At 42.5% G+C, this 14,183-nt stretch overlaps 1 protein-coding gene across 6 annotated transcripts in view; it reads right to left on the reverse strand.

The window, feature by feature from the left end:
• Positions 1–14,183, reverse strand: part of Sorcs1 (sortilin related VPS10 domain containing receptor 1) — a 496,139-nt gene that overhangs the window by 163,773 nt on the left and 318,183 nt on the right. For all 6 annotated transcript variants that reach the window (XM_013158158.2, XM_063244677.1, XM_063244675.1 and 3 more), the window contains exon 5: positions 9,244–9,317. In XM_013158158.2, coding sequence (XP_013013612.2) covers positions 9,244–9,317 — 74 coding nt within the window. The remainder of the gene's footprint in view (positions 1–9,243; positions 9,318–14,183) is intronic.

The raw sequence follows: 14,183 nt of genomic DNA on the forward strand, positions 1-14,183 counted from the left end.
TCAGAATGAGGGAGAGGAGAGGCTGGGGTTACCTGGTACCTATCTAACAAAGTAAACTAACCAAACTACAGGGGGTCGAAATGAGATGAACATTAATATTCAGCAAGAACTTGAGAAATAATCAAAGAAGAAAGTCAGAAATCAGAGAGAAACCATGTATAGTAAAGGCTGGCCTTGAACTCAACTTTATAGACCAGGCTTCACTACAAAGGAAGACTGCCTCAACAAAAAGAAACAGGACAGAGACAGTTTTGGAAGTTTAATCACATATCTATGTCTAGAAAATACCCTGGAATACAAAATGGTTCATCTCTCTGCAGTGTTCCCCAAAGACTCATGTGTGGACACCTTGGTCTCAGAGCAGCAATGTTCAGAGACGGGCTTTGGGGAACTGGCTGACACCACCCATGCATCAATGCAGAAAATCTTAGGAAGTGGTAGAAATCTCCTGCTTACTTGGAGGATGTGGGTCATGTGGAGCCCTACCTAAAAATGTACATCATATATCATATCCCTGACACAGTCTCAGTGTCTCTCTCTCACTCTTTCTTATACCCTTTCTCTCCCTCCTTCCTTCCCCTGTCCCTGTCTTTTTCTTCCTCCCTTCTCCCCTCCCTCTTTCCTTTAACTCTCTCCCTCTCTGGAATCTGCCAAAAGGTGAGGAGTCTTCCTTTGCCACACGTCTCTCTCATAATGCTGCACCTCATCAGAGGAACACAAACAAGGAACAAGTTGACTCTGGACTGACACCTCTGAAGCCATGAAGCAAACTAAACCTTCCTCCTTTAAATTGATTTTCTCAACATCAGTAGAAAGCTGACTAATGGGAATTAAGCCAGACACGCAGGCTATTTGGCAATGTAGAAAGTAAACTCAAAGTTTAAAATAAGCTCCAGTGAGCCCTAGAAGGGTGGAGGCTGGCAAGGTGCCCTGGAGATGAGAGTTTCAGCATGGAGCACGGGGCACTGCTTCCCCAAGACACATGGAGATTTAAATTCCTTCAGGGAGATTTAAATTCCTTCAGCATTCTGATTAACATGTAGCATAAGGCATAAGTACCTGAACTCTGTGAAATTCTTGTTCACCTGTTTACCCACTTATTTATGCCCCAGATGAAATAAGGATTAAAAAATCTGTGGATAATGAGTGTCCATTGCTGACGCCTCCCCATTAATCCCTCCTCTGTCCTTGGTAAAAGCAGCCCTGCTTCCTGGGGGCATCACTGCTCCTCATTCTCTGCCCATGTGGTTTAGTGAAATCCCCAGGTGTGTCTGTGGGCAAAATGCCTAACCAAGCCTGTAAGATGCAACCCAGGAGTTTTGCTGGAACAGACAAGATGGTATTTTCTTTTTTCTGGAAAGATGAGAATTGCCAGAGGCCACTACAAAGACTAAGCCTGCTTGAGAATGACATTCACACAAAGGGGACCACAGAAATGAGGCTCTGATGGACTTAGTGAGCCCAGACATCCAGTGGAGTTTAGATACAGTTAGGCCTTCTTAAATCTCAAGCTCATGACCTCAGTATCTCTTTAATTATTTTTCTTTTTAAAAGTTGCACTCTTCTCTCACATCTCTTAACAGACTTGGAAAAAATCTGTTTCCCATAATTGATTTGAGGACTGATTTAAATAACACATGCAAAAACACAAAAAGTGCTCGAAAGTGGTGTTTGTTGCAGAGATGTAGAATGGTAAGTCCTTCACATCAACTGACACTGAACTATGGGAAAAAGAGAATAGTACACATGTTCGAACACACTGAGTACAGAGTTACAAGCCTTCCTCTGTCTCCTCACTACTCCATACAAGTTGCCATATACCTGCTGAGAAATACCGCTGGAACTAGCCTGGTATTCCAAAATAAAAAAGGTTCAAGGTTGAACCTACTTTTCATTATCTGTGTGTGAGAAAATAGGCACCCATCAGTCAGCTGTCTCTGCCAGCCCTGTGTATGTTAGAGTGACAAAATCAATAAGATAACTCTGATCCTATTCTTAATTAAGTAAAATAGCTCTAAAAGTTTCCTTGTCTCTCGCAAACTTAATGGAGTTTCGAATAGATGAGAACTGTTTTCCATTGCTTTGTCCTAAACAACTCAGACTGAAACCAACCACATTCTTCGACTGCTAATAGACAATTAGATCTATAGTAGAAGCTTCATTTATCCATAACATTATTGACTTTAATTCTATTTCCTGTCTCAAGGCCCAAGGTAACGTCGTAGGGTGTCTTGATATTACGTTAATATCACTGTCTTAAAGATTTAAAAGCTACTGAGCACAATCTGAAAAAAAACTTTACTGGTGTGCAGATAAACTATAAGACAAGGTTCAAGGAACTGGCTTGTCTGTCAAATTTTTGGGTGTTATATGGTTACATATGACCAGATCCACGACAATGCACCCATTACAGGCATGCTAGGTATCTGGTGGATGTACCACACCTAGGTTCCCTGCAACACCTTTTATATAAAATGACCAACCAGGACATGACTTAGGGCTCAATGGATACAACAGAAGCTGCTTTTCCAGACACAGAGGGCTACTGTACAGGTGCGAGCCCTAGGAGGGCAGCCATGGACCCTAACCTGCCATTCATCCTAACTGTGGATGACAATGGATTTGGCTGGGGCCTCTGGCAAACACAGGGAAACAGAAGCACCCTGTTGAGTTTTGTCATGAAAGGTAGCCTCCAGCTGGTATTCCTGGATTAAAAAAAAATCAGTGCTGCATGATGCTCTGCACACCTATAAGAAATCTTGGGACAGATATGTACATAGCCCATCCCACAAATAAAATGTCACAGGCTCCCACTTTCATATGTTTGGGGACATATTTCCAATAGGGAGCCTCTTTCTCAGCTAGCCTGTGGGCAGCCAAACAGGGAGTGGTTTGGGGACTCATGATATACACAGCTCAAGAACCCATCCGGGAGAACAAACTGCAAGCCCTGAGCCCTCATCCCTATGCAGAAGAGAAAAAGGCACCTCTGGTTGATGCTGGATATACTAATGGGTCTGGCTGTGACCCAGTCCCACGATGGACAGTGGCCACTGTCCAGTCCAATACAAAGTACTTTAGTTTAAAACTGGAACAGGCAGATTAAGCCAATGGGCAGAATTACACACCATGTGATTACTTATGATACATAAAAAATGGCCCCTATGTATGTACACGTGGCCATCTTTGAGGGGCATTAAAGCTCTGGTTGCTGGCTTGGGCAACTCAAAAATGACAGACAAGGTACCAAAAATAAATAAATAAACAAATAAAAAGACAGAGGTCCAAGCCTAGATCCACTGTTCTAGAATCAAGGGGGCTCATCCTGACGACTGTTAGAAGGTGCAGTCAGATGAGACCAATCCCTTAGAGATCACTGTACAGAGACCACACACTCAAAGCCTTGTTCTGCCGCTCTGGAAGCTGGCAGGTCAGCTCATGGCTGAAGATCAGACAGACAGCATACACAGCAGTACCTGTCTTACTTGATTGATGTTCCATTAACCAGTTTGAGTTTTAATTCCCCTTCTCTTGCTAATTTTAATGCTTGCTCCAGGACTCTGTGATGTATACTTAGAGGACTGGAAGTTTACTCACAAAATTGCCTTCCTTCTCACCTTGGTGTAACTACTGTACCAGGTACCCTGATCTGTTTGTCATGTTATAGATTCAATGTATTGTCATTTTGCCTGGCTTCAGTACCTCATCACCTGTTAATCTCAGTTTCCTATTATTCTTTGGGCTGCAATTGCAGCAGTAGGAAGGCTGCCTTTGTTATCTGCTACATAAATGTAATTCTTGAGTTGTTGACTTTTAGTTGCTAACACCTAAACTGAAAAGGACTCTCCTATGAATTATAAGTATTAACACCTTAGGAATGACTGGAAATTCAGGACTTTGAGAATTTAAGGTTCAAATTAAAGCTACAAACCCCAAGATTATTCTTAATCAGACCAAATGGGACCTCTCACATCTTGAAGCGTATCTAGAATTTGATGTATATCTAACTCAAGCTGACTTTCTAAACAGGGAAAATCGCTATGATTCCCCAGGATGTGAAAGATTAAACTGGGAATGGGAGGACAATAACAAGTATGTCTGTCCAGAATGGCGACAAATAAAGCAACATTGTAAGCCCCTTTCTCATCTGCATTCTGACCCATTGGGATTGTATCATAGATTGGGGTAGACCCAAAGATGGTGTGTTAGCTCAGTTTCTTGCTAGGCCAGCTTTCCAATTGGAAGCTCGTAACCCCTCACAGTAGTATTCCAGATCCCTCCCACCGAGACTGGTCATCAGGCCAGTGGATAAAAGTCCAGGTAGACAACAAAGACAAGACCCAATGCTAATTTTAAAACTCATAAAGGTCTAGATATCCCCTGTGTCCCTGCCCTGCATTAAGACTCCTTCCTTAAGACCGTCCACATGTCCATTGGTCCCTACACCTGTAACAAACCTTATGGGGGACTCCAACTTCCCACTTCCTCCATCTTGTTAATGGTATCACTGGGTCCATCAAGCAGTAGACTCAGACTCCAGCAAAGCCTGTTGGCCCTGTGTCCCTCTTTCAGTCCTTTCCTGTTGAGCTTTAGGTTTCACTCTCAATAATCCTGAACTTAATGCAATTAGTGCTCCTGATCGCCTGCTTTGGCCCCATCCAGCAGGAGTTTGGGGAATCACTTCCTGCATGTTAGGTTTCAGTGAAGGCCACAGTGCTTCTGCTGATTACACAGATCTGCTGCCTGCCACCTCAGGCTCTTGGGCAGTCCCCTTGGAGATATCTTTGTTTGCACTGATTGGTTACATTAAGTCTGAATAGCACCAACATGAGTCTTTGTATACCTGCTCTTCTGGTAGCTGATCTCTTTGTTTGGTCAGGGCAGTGAGGACCATATGTGCCCTCGATCATGTAAAAAATGTGACCCAATGATGTTGCCCATACCCACTGAAACCACACAGCAGGGAGTTTGACAATGCTACAGCTCTGGGTGTAGGCCCACAGAAATATTCACAATTAAATGCTCAGATTGCTGGAGGTTTTGCCAATATAAAAATCTCACAGACATGCTACAGGATCAGACAAACTCCTTTTACAGGTTGTTTCCCCTTACCAACTGCTTAGTACTAAAGAGACTGGGGAAACTGAGAAAAAAAGATTCTCCTCTATAACAAAACCAGAGGGAAATATAAGGACCCAATTATATAATAATGAAGACACAGATATAAAATAGCAAACTTATAGACATGTTATAGCAAGTTAAAACTCAAATGGGGGACTCTGCCTATGCTCTTGCTGTTTGTCAGGTAAGTACCCTGCTAAACTCAGTCAGCCTTGACTGTCTGAGTCCAACTGCTTTGCTTCTGATAATGCTCTGGGTCAGACCGACAATGTTCAGCTTGTATTCTCCAAATTAAAAGAGTATGTATTGTTTCCAGCTTGCTGCAAGGTCACGTAAGGAACAAAATGGCTCAATCAAGGACATCCTTAACTTTGCTTGCTCTGCTCGAACCCCTTCTCTCGTCCCCAGGATGTTCCTACATTATGGTAAACAATTCCTTTTAAATAAATCTATTTACACTTAGCTTGCCTGACAATATGTGACTTGATCAAATTCTTGTAACCAATCATGTAACAACAACCTGCCATCTGCCTTGTATTTCCTGCTTGCAAACTGCATTTAAACTGAACACTAAAGTGACTCATGGCTCATGATTTGGACTTGGTCCTACCAGCCCTCTAGTGTAACAAATAAGTTGCCTTCTAGATTCCTTGGTCCAGAGTCTTCCATTCAGTTTGATACTGGTTTTTCTGTAAACCTAGGTGATGTGGAAGAAGTGTTATTTCTTACTCATTTTCTCTGGAAAATGTTACATTATTATCCTTGTCCTACTTAATGATTCAGCTGGAGAAATCCCTCTTGGCCATCTACACCTCCAAAGCCAGGATCTGGGCAGAAATGCTTAACGGGAGCATCTTTCAGTTAAACTGGCTGAACAATTCTAAATCAGTCTCATACTTTCTGTTTTAAGCTGAAGCAATTGGTTTCCAGGACTGAGTGTAATATACATTGCTTTGATGGCTGAATTCTCATTCAGCCCTCAGGAGGTAGCTTCAAGTCAGAAATACAGACCATGTGGGAAGACACCAAGAGATATTTTTGTTTTCTTTCTTCTTCTTTTTTGTTAAATCAATAGCCATAAAACTGTGCAATTACCAAGGTCTTATACCTTCTCTGGAAAAAACATATGAACCTATGGTATTTATGGGGGGCTGTTTGCCACATCCTATAGGAGAGATGCATAAAAAGGTCCAGCAGCCAATAGGGCTTTGAGTTTTCACCATTCAGCTGCCTAAGTGGACTGGACTTCCAGGGCTCCAATTCTAGGAAAAAAAGGCCAAGAGGCCGAGGTAGTAGTGTCTACTGGTTTAGGAGATCATGTGCTTTGGAGACAATAACCTGAATTTAAATCCTGGCTTTCACATTTTCTAGCTGTGTGACTTTGGCCAAATTACTCAACATCCTGTGCTATCAATTTCTCATTGGTTAATGGTATTATTAAAGAGCTTTCTTATGAAGATACTATAAGGATGAAATAGATTAAGTTTGAAAAGTGCTTATCACAGTGCCAAGGCTTGATTGGGAAAGATGTGTCTCTCTGTTCCAAAGGAAAAGATAGGAAGATTTACTTTAGATGATAGGTTAATTAGATTTTATAAACAATAATGTCTAATACTTCTACAAAGATGATAATTTACATCTGGTTACCAGGATTTTGCTACGCACACTTTCTGAGCAAAGATCCCTCTCCCAGAAATAGCCAAGCTGGCAGAGTAATCAGCATGATGCAGGCACTGAAGTCAGCTCACCTGCCTGCCGGTGATGTCAGATATGTAAACAGGACCTGCTGTGAGGGAAGAGCCTGCACCTCATGAGGCCACATGGGAATGTCCTCATCCTGACTCCTTCCCCTCATCTGTCCCTTTAGGTCTACTCTTTCCTTTGCTTCCAATAGCAGAACGAGCTTCTTCCCAGTGCTCTGACATTGGATACTGTGTGCAGACATTTGTGGGCACCTAGAGACCAGACAAGAGTTTGCCCCCCACCCATACTTCCTTATTGGCAAAGCATCACCTCCTTCCTAGAATAAGCTGTGTGGAGCCCCCTTCGTTGATTTATTCTCTGTGGCATTTTGATGCACAGAGAGTACCCAGAAAGGAAAAGGATGGGGAAAAAAAGGCATAGGATTTCCTAAAATCAACTTTATAACCTTTTGACAAAATGCAGCATGAAGATGTTTTGCAAGTAAGAAGCAAAATGAATAATCAGGGGAGAATAAGACGCCGACTGGAGGAAGGAAACTGAGGGAAAGGCACAGGTGGATTCCTGGGCCCAAAGATGCCTTAGGGTTTTGGGAGCCAGGCTCAGCTATCCCTAGGGAGAGGAAGATGAGCTTCTCCACACAAAACTGTGGCTGAAGATGCCTCAGAGCAAGCGGGAAGGTTTGGCTTCCCTTCCAGTCTGTTTGTTTGCAAATGTCTTTTCTCCAACTCTCCAGACAGGGTCATTTGCTTTTTAAGAGATTTCTCCAATGCCCTTCTCTGGTTTTAAACTCCCCCTGGGATTTAGGGAAGTTTTTGATAATGAGAAAGATAAAAATGCATTCTCGAAGTCCCTCAGATGTGGAGGAAGCATGTTTTAACTGGGGGCTGCTGTGAACCTTGGTGGCACGTGCTGCAGGAAGTACAGGTGGACAAATGTCCATGACTGAGGGAACACAGAGCGCAGAGACGTTCACTGCCCTAGAGGAGGAGGCCACTGGCTTCCCAAAGCTGCCTGCCTCAATGATTCTGAGCAGTGTAAGGCTGTGTGAGCTCCGTCTAAGTCAGTCACTTGCAGCACTGTTTATCTGGGCAAAGCCTAGAAAACCCGATATGTGTTTGCCACAAACAGGACAGACATTACAGGTCAGCAAGTAGCACCTTTTGGGTAAGGTCAGGGTGAAAATTCAAAAGGAACTGAGCAGTCATACTGCAATACCTGGGATGCTCCAATTTTGTTCTTATCTAGCTGTGAACTAGGCCCTGGCAAACGCAAAAGCCAATATGAGCTTCTGTATCTTCAAGTTTAATCACCCACTCCCAGGGACAAAAGTTCCGGCTAATTAGGAGGTGAAGGATACTGTTTTCTTTGTCTTTGTTCATCTCTAATTCTTTTTCCCTTCTTCTCCATTACCACCTCCCATGTTTCTCTTTTCCCACATACACATCCCACCAACAAATAGAACTTATGTTTTACATTAAATATATGCTCAGATTTCCCTCCAATTATACACCAGAGTAAGATGATATGTAACTATCTAAAACAAGAGGACACACTCTGTTAATACCATAGTCCCCAAAACAATAAGGTGTAGGCTTAGCTTAATTCTTAGCTAAGTACAAATATTCCAATACATAGTTGTGAACTGAATATTTGTGTCCCCCTAAAAAATGTTCATGTTGAAGCCCTAACCTCTAATCTTCTTTCAGCTGGTATTTGCAAGTAGGCTTTCAGGATGTTAATTTTTTTGAGATGAGGTCATGAAAGTGAGGTCTCCATGATGGAATCAGAATCCAAATGAGACTAGGAAAAGATACCAGAACTCTCCCTCTGTAGCATGGTAGGGCTATGGAAAGGACCCTCACTAGGAATGACATTAAAACATCTTGATCTTGAACTTCTTAGCCTCCGGGACTGGGAAAATATGTTATCTACTGTAATAAGTCTCTGGTCTATGGTGTTTTGTTATAGTAGCCTGAGCAAAGTGAGATCACATATAAACATTAGTAATTTATAAATTTTTTGGCAGCCTAGGAAGTGACTGGGGCTCATGGTTGAGTTCCACAAGACTGGGGAGGGAGCCAGATGAGCTGGAATCAGGAATAGGATGAAAATCTACTACATTGGGACCAAATAAAACCTACTTATTTGTTTGGAAGCCTTTATATGCATATATGATGTTTTAGAACTATATGCATATTAGTATTTATATTTTAGTATTTATATGCATATATGATGTTTTAGTGTTAAAACTCATTATTTAAAAAAATCTGCTTAAAATATTGATCAAAACCTAACAAGCAACACTCATACAGCTTCTGCTGCTAATGAATCTCATTGATTTTGGGAAAAACAAGAAATCTGTGACACAATCCTCATTAAGTGATATCTAAGGATGCCAGAAGGTAAAGTGAGACTTACCAGTAGAATCTGTTTGGTACCACTCCTTCTTGGACAAGTTGCCACCTTCTCCCAAATTCAGTAGAGCTGTAGAGCTGCAGAGAAAAGAAATGAATAGCACCATGGTCATACGGTACAACAAATCCACGGGCATCAGTTCTGTAAATCAATATTGAAAAAATATCCATATATTGAGCACCTCCATATGCCAGGGAAGTGCTCCATGTAAATCATCTCTACTCATAAGAACTCTACATAGAAGACATTAAATTACTCATTTTACTTGAGGAAACTGAGGCTCAGAAAGATCAGCTGAACTGCTGAAAGCCACATCCTATGAAGCAGTGGAGTGCACTGAAATTTGCGCTCTATTCGGCCCAGTGACGAAGCTGCTGTCCCACTGACTTAGCAGGAACTGGACACTGATGGGGATGTTGAGCCTATAATCTAGACCCAGCACACCAAGATCCTGTGATCCATCTTGAAACTGAGTAAACCCATGAGCAGCTCACCAGGTAGTCACTGTAAAATGGATGTGAAGGAGTCAGGCACCCAGCAGCCATGCTTCACAGATGCTGTGAACTACCTGGGACCTGAATGCACCATGAGACCTGAATTGGCTAAAATGGTGTTAACTCCCACAAAAGCAATACCTGGGGCCAAAGCGCTGAGGCAGGCAGAGACAAGCTACTAAAAACATCTGGCTGAGACAAGTAAAGGAGGATGAATCTGTGCAGGGAAACTTTGTAAAGATGTGACTATCAAGTTAAGGAGACTGGAACTGACCCTGTAGGCAATGAGAGGCCAATGCTGGCCTTTGTGAGTTACTGAAGGAATGTTGGATTATAAAAAAAGAGTTCTCATCAACTGAACCCTTGCTGTAATCCAGGAGCTTTGCATGCATGAGATCACTGATTCCACATGCCATCCTTGTGACACAGGGAGACATGCAACTCTTCTTCAGAAGGTTACATGGCTGGTATGATTTCACATCCATGTGTTACACTGCTTCAGCACTTTCCCAGATCAGCTGCACAGAATCACCTTTCAGGGCACAGGGATTAATTCTCCCACCTCCATCTCCCCGAAATGTTTTATTTTTGTTTTTATTTTTCTGACCACCTGTTCTGAGTTGCTTGTTTTTCCTGTCATGTAATCCTAGGAAATTCTATTTCAAGAAGCATCTTCTGATGGCCACACAGAGAATACTGCTGCTCGTGGTACCCTGGATTCTGAGGGCACTGGGCTACTGATTTAAAACCTATCATTTGGAAAATCTCCCTTCTGCTCTGTGCCTGGGGTGTGGCCTGCCCGCTCGTCCCAGAACAGAGTCTTATTTGCCGAGCAGATGGTAAGTAATGCTGCATTGCATACAATCATAGGTCCTCTTTCTCCTTTTCCTCAGTCAGGATACTCACAAGAGGGGTCTGATGACTCCAAGCCTGTCCATGCACTATAACTCAAGAATTCAGGGACCCTTGAAAAAACCTGTTGTGACCTGTGTCTTTTAATCAAAACATCCTGAAATTCAAAAAAATGGAGTATCTGGCTACTAAGACAAGTACCTGGATTGGCTCTGACTACAGTTATTTGAGCACCAAGAAAAATCTATTGCTTTTTACTTCCAGATATTTTCCTATTTTTTTTTTCTTTGCCCATTGCTATAGTTTGGAACTTGAAAGTCCCCCAAATCTCATAGATTATAACTTAGTCCCAGAGTGGAAACCCTGAGATGTAAGGTGGATGGGCGGTCTTGGGTCACTGGAAGCATGACATCCCGAAGGGTGCCTGTGGGGGGCCCTGTGGATGCCTGTCCCTCTCCTCTTCCTCTCCTGGGATTCAAGGCATGAGGGGAGCAGCTTTGCTCTTTGTGATGTGTCATCATGATGAGCTCCCTCACCACAGGTTCAGAGCAACTAAACACACTGACCATGAACTGGAACTTTCAAAAGCACAAGTTGATTATAAATTGAACACCTCTGGTGTTAGTGACAGGAAGCTGATAACTCACATCATGCCAGGAAGTGGAAAAGTTTCCTGGCTTTACTTCATGTTTGATATATTGTAATAATTCCAAGGAGAGATGGGAAGGCAGCTCCTTGCACATGGAGAAAAGAAAGGGATAACTCTTCTTTCTGACTCAGAAGCTAAGGAGCCAGCCTCTGCCTGCCGAGGCTCTCAGTTTCCTGCCTGTCCTGACTGTCTTGCATGTTTAAAACAATGACTGGCACAATTGCAGCAAATCATTGATCTACTTTCCTATTAATTCTAATTTGTTCTTAAAACTGAGATAAACTTCTTGTGAGTTTAGTGCTAACAGAATTCATACCACTATAGTGTGTGCACATCTATATGCAAATGAAAGTTAGCATCAATATGTATACACAGAGACTAATGTAAACATAACAGAATCAAGGTGTTCAAGACAATAATTCTGCGCATGCAGGCAAAACTCGTGTAAATCCTGCAAGCACCGTACATAGACTCCAGGGCCTCGCATGGCTGCACTAAGGGATCACCATCCCTGTTCCTGCACAGAATTCATCTCTGTGAAAGACTGCTGGGTGCCAGCATCGCTGTTCTTTATTTTTTTCTCTGCCTGCTTAAATTCATCCCCTAGGCTTGGATTCCGAGCCTGCGGATGAATCAGGTATGTCCCATGATATTTGTTTACATCTTCAAAAGGCTGCTTTGTTATTTGTGAGCATCTAGAGGCCCCGCAAGCAGTGGGTGTACAAAGCAAACTAATAAACCAATTCTCTCTGGCCCAGCTCAGTGAAATATTTTTTAATTCCGTCTCGGGAAAGTTAGCCTTGGTCTTAGTGGATGGGCTCCACATCTTCCCACTCTAACCAGGGCATTGTCCCTCTGCTGTGCCTGCCCAGGGCTACCCATGCTGCCAAGGGCTGCTTCAAGACCTCTTTTCCTTCTGGGCTATCATCAAAGGGCTCAAAGGCTTTCCCTTCACACTTTCTCATGTCCACTATGACTCCCAAGGACCTCATCTACAAAGACTTCCTACGATGTGACAAAAGATACCACCAAGCTATAGGACTTACCTTTACATCTATTTTTAGTAGTCTTTCAAGACAGTTCGTTAGCCATGCAAGTAAGACAATCTCTTCTGACATAAAATATTTCAAAAATACCTGAGAATACTCCTTTACTCTTTAACTGCAAAATTTTTAGATACTATTATTCCCATCCTTCTAGCATAGCTAAACATTCCTAGAACCAAGTAGTAGCAGAAAAGGGGGGAAAAAGTTATTGATATTGTACCAAGCAAATCACTTTGTCACTAACCTATATGATAAGAAACTCAGGTTTTCCAGAAAATTATATTTTGCTTCCCTGGATCCTTAGGTAGGGGCCAGTATCTTAAAAGAAAGTTTATAAATATCAATCCATTTGAAAGCCCTGATTACTTACAAGTGGGGTCTTTCAATTTCACCCCAGACTGTTATCCAACCTACTCCTTAGAACTCTTTCACACTGAGAGGTTAACTGTCCACCCTGGTGTTATCCCAAAAAGGGAGAAAACAACTCCCAGTCACTCCCATTAATGTATTAATTAAACCTAAAGAGTCTGACAGCAAATTTCTTCTCCACAAAGAATGGAATGGTATCAAAGCATGTTACCAAAGGATTCTGTCTCAGCTGCCAGTGAGACTTTCCATGCAAAGTCAATGTCCTTTCATGAAATGCATAACGTTGTTTGCACCTAAGTAAGATTTATTTCGCCACCTGTCCATTTCCAACTCCAAGGTTCCTTTTGATGGTCAGAACTGAGAGCTGTCATTACTACCTGTCACATCAGGGAGAGCAGCTGCGGCTCTCCCTGCAATACTAGGGCCAGGGAAACAAGGAGGAAAGACTAGGGAAAGACAGAAACAGCACTTACTCTAGTTTTAGGAGAGTACTGTTCGTCACTAGTTTTCTGCCATACACCCCAAAATGTCATTCTTACAGGGTACTGGTTTTTATTCTAACAACTCGGGTATAAAATACAGGAAAGCATTTTAAAGGGAAGGATTCTGATTGAGTACAAGGCAGAAAACCTTCCTTGTCTGAAATCACTCTGTGCTGCCTGAGACCCCCCCTCCCCTGCATTTGTAAACACAACATAATGAGCACAGCCCCAGAGTTCCTCTCTGCTCCAGATCTATTAGCAGCCTCAGGGTCTAACCCTCCATGTTGTCATTATGCTGGTCTGGGTCTATCAACACTTGTCTTTCCTGCCACCCTCCTCTCCTGAGGACTTAAAAAATAATCTCTCACTTGGCTTATTTTCTCAATATCTGCCCTTGTCTGCAGTAAGAAGAGTGCAGATAAAAATACACTTCCTGGCACAGGATCCCATTCCAATCGCTAGTTTTGGTGTGAGTTTACTACCAACTCTTGAGGCATCTCTGGCCCCCTTCTCAGGCTGCCTGTGAAACTGCAAGTCTGAGCATCAGTTATGGGATAATAAAAGAGAACTGCCAGAGCAGAATTGATCAGCTTGGATCAAGAAAAAGAGTGATATTATTGACTTTGCTCTGGATTCCTAATCTATAGCAAAGTAAGACAAAAGAAAGAAAGTCTGCAAACATATTCTGACCTTCCACCCTCTCACTATGCACATACCGGTTAAATCCCTTGAAGATGGGTGTCTTTCTACTGGGAGAATTAAAAGTCACCATCACTGTGTTGGTACAAAAGTTTGCAACTTTTGTACTCCCTGTTCCCTGCTCCCTGTTCCTGAAAAGTCTTTTCAGTGTTCCTCAATCAGATATGGATATCTTCTCTTTTTGGAAAGCTAGGCAGGTACACACTGTAAATTTTCTTTTGCAGCTGGAAACTTAGAAGGACACCCATCCCATGGACATTGGTACAAGAACAATTGCATTGAAGAGTTGTGGTAAAGTCAGGGGCAGCTTCCTGGTCTGCTCCACATAGCTCCTCGCCAAGCTTCCATTGGG

Source organism: Cavia porcellus, unplaced genomic scaffold (genome assembly GCF_034190915.1).
Source record: "Cavia porcellus strain 051 isolate PalLab524CR breed Dunkin Hartley unplaced genomic scaffold, mCavPor4.1 scaffold_2, whole genome shotgun sequence".
Lineage (NCBI taxonomy): Eukaryota > Metazoa > Chordata > Mammalia > Rodentia > Caviidae > Cavia > Cavia porcellus.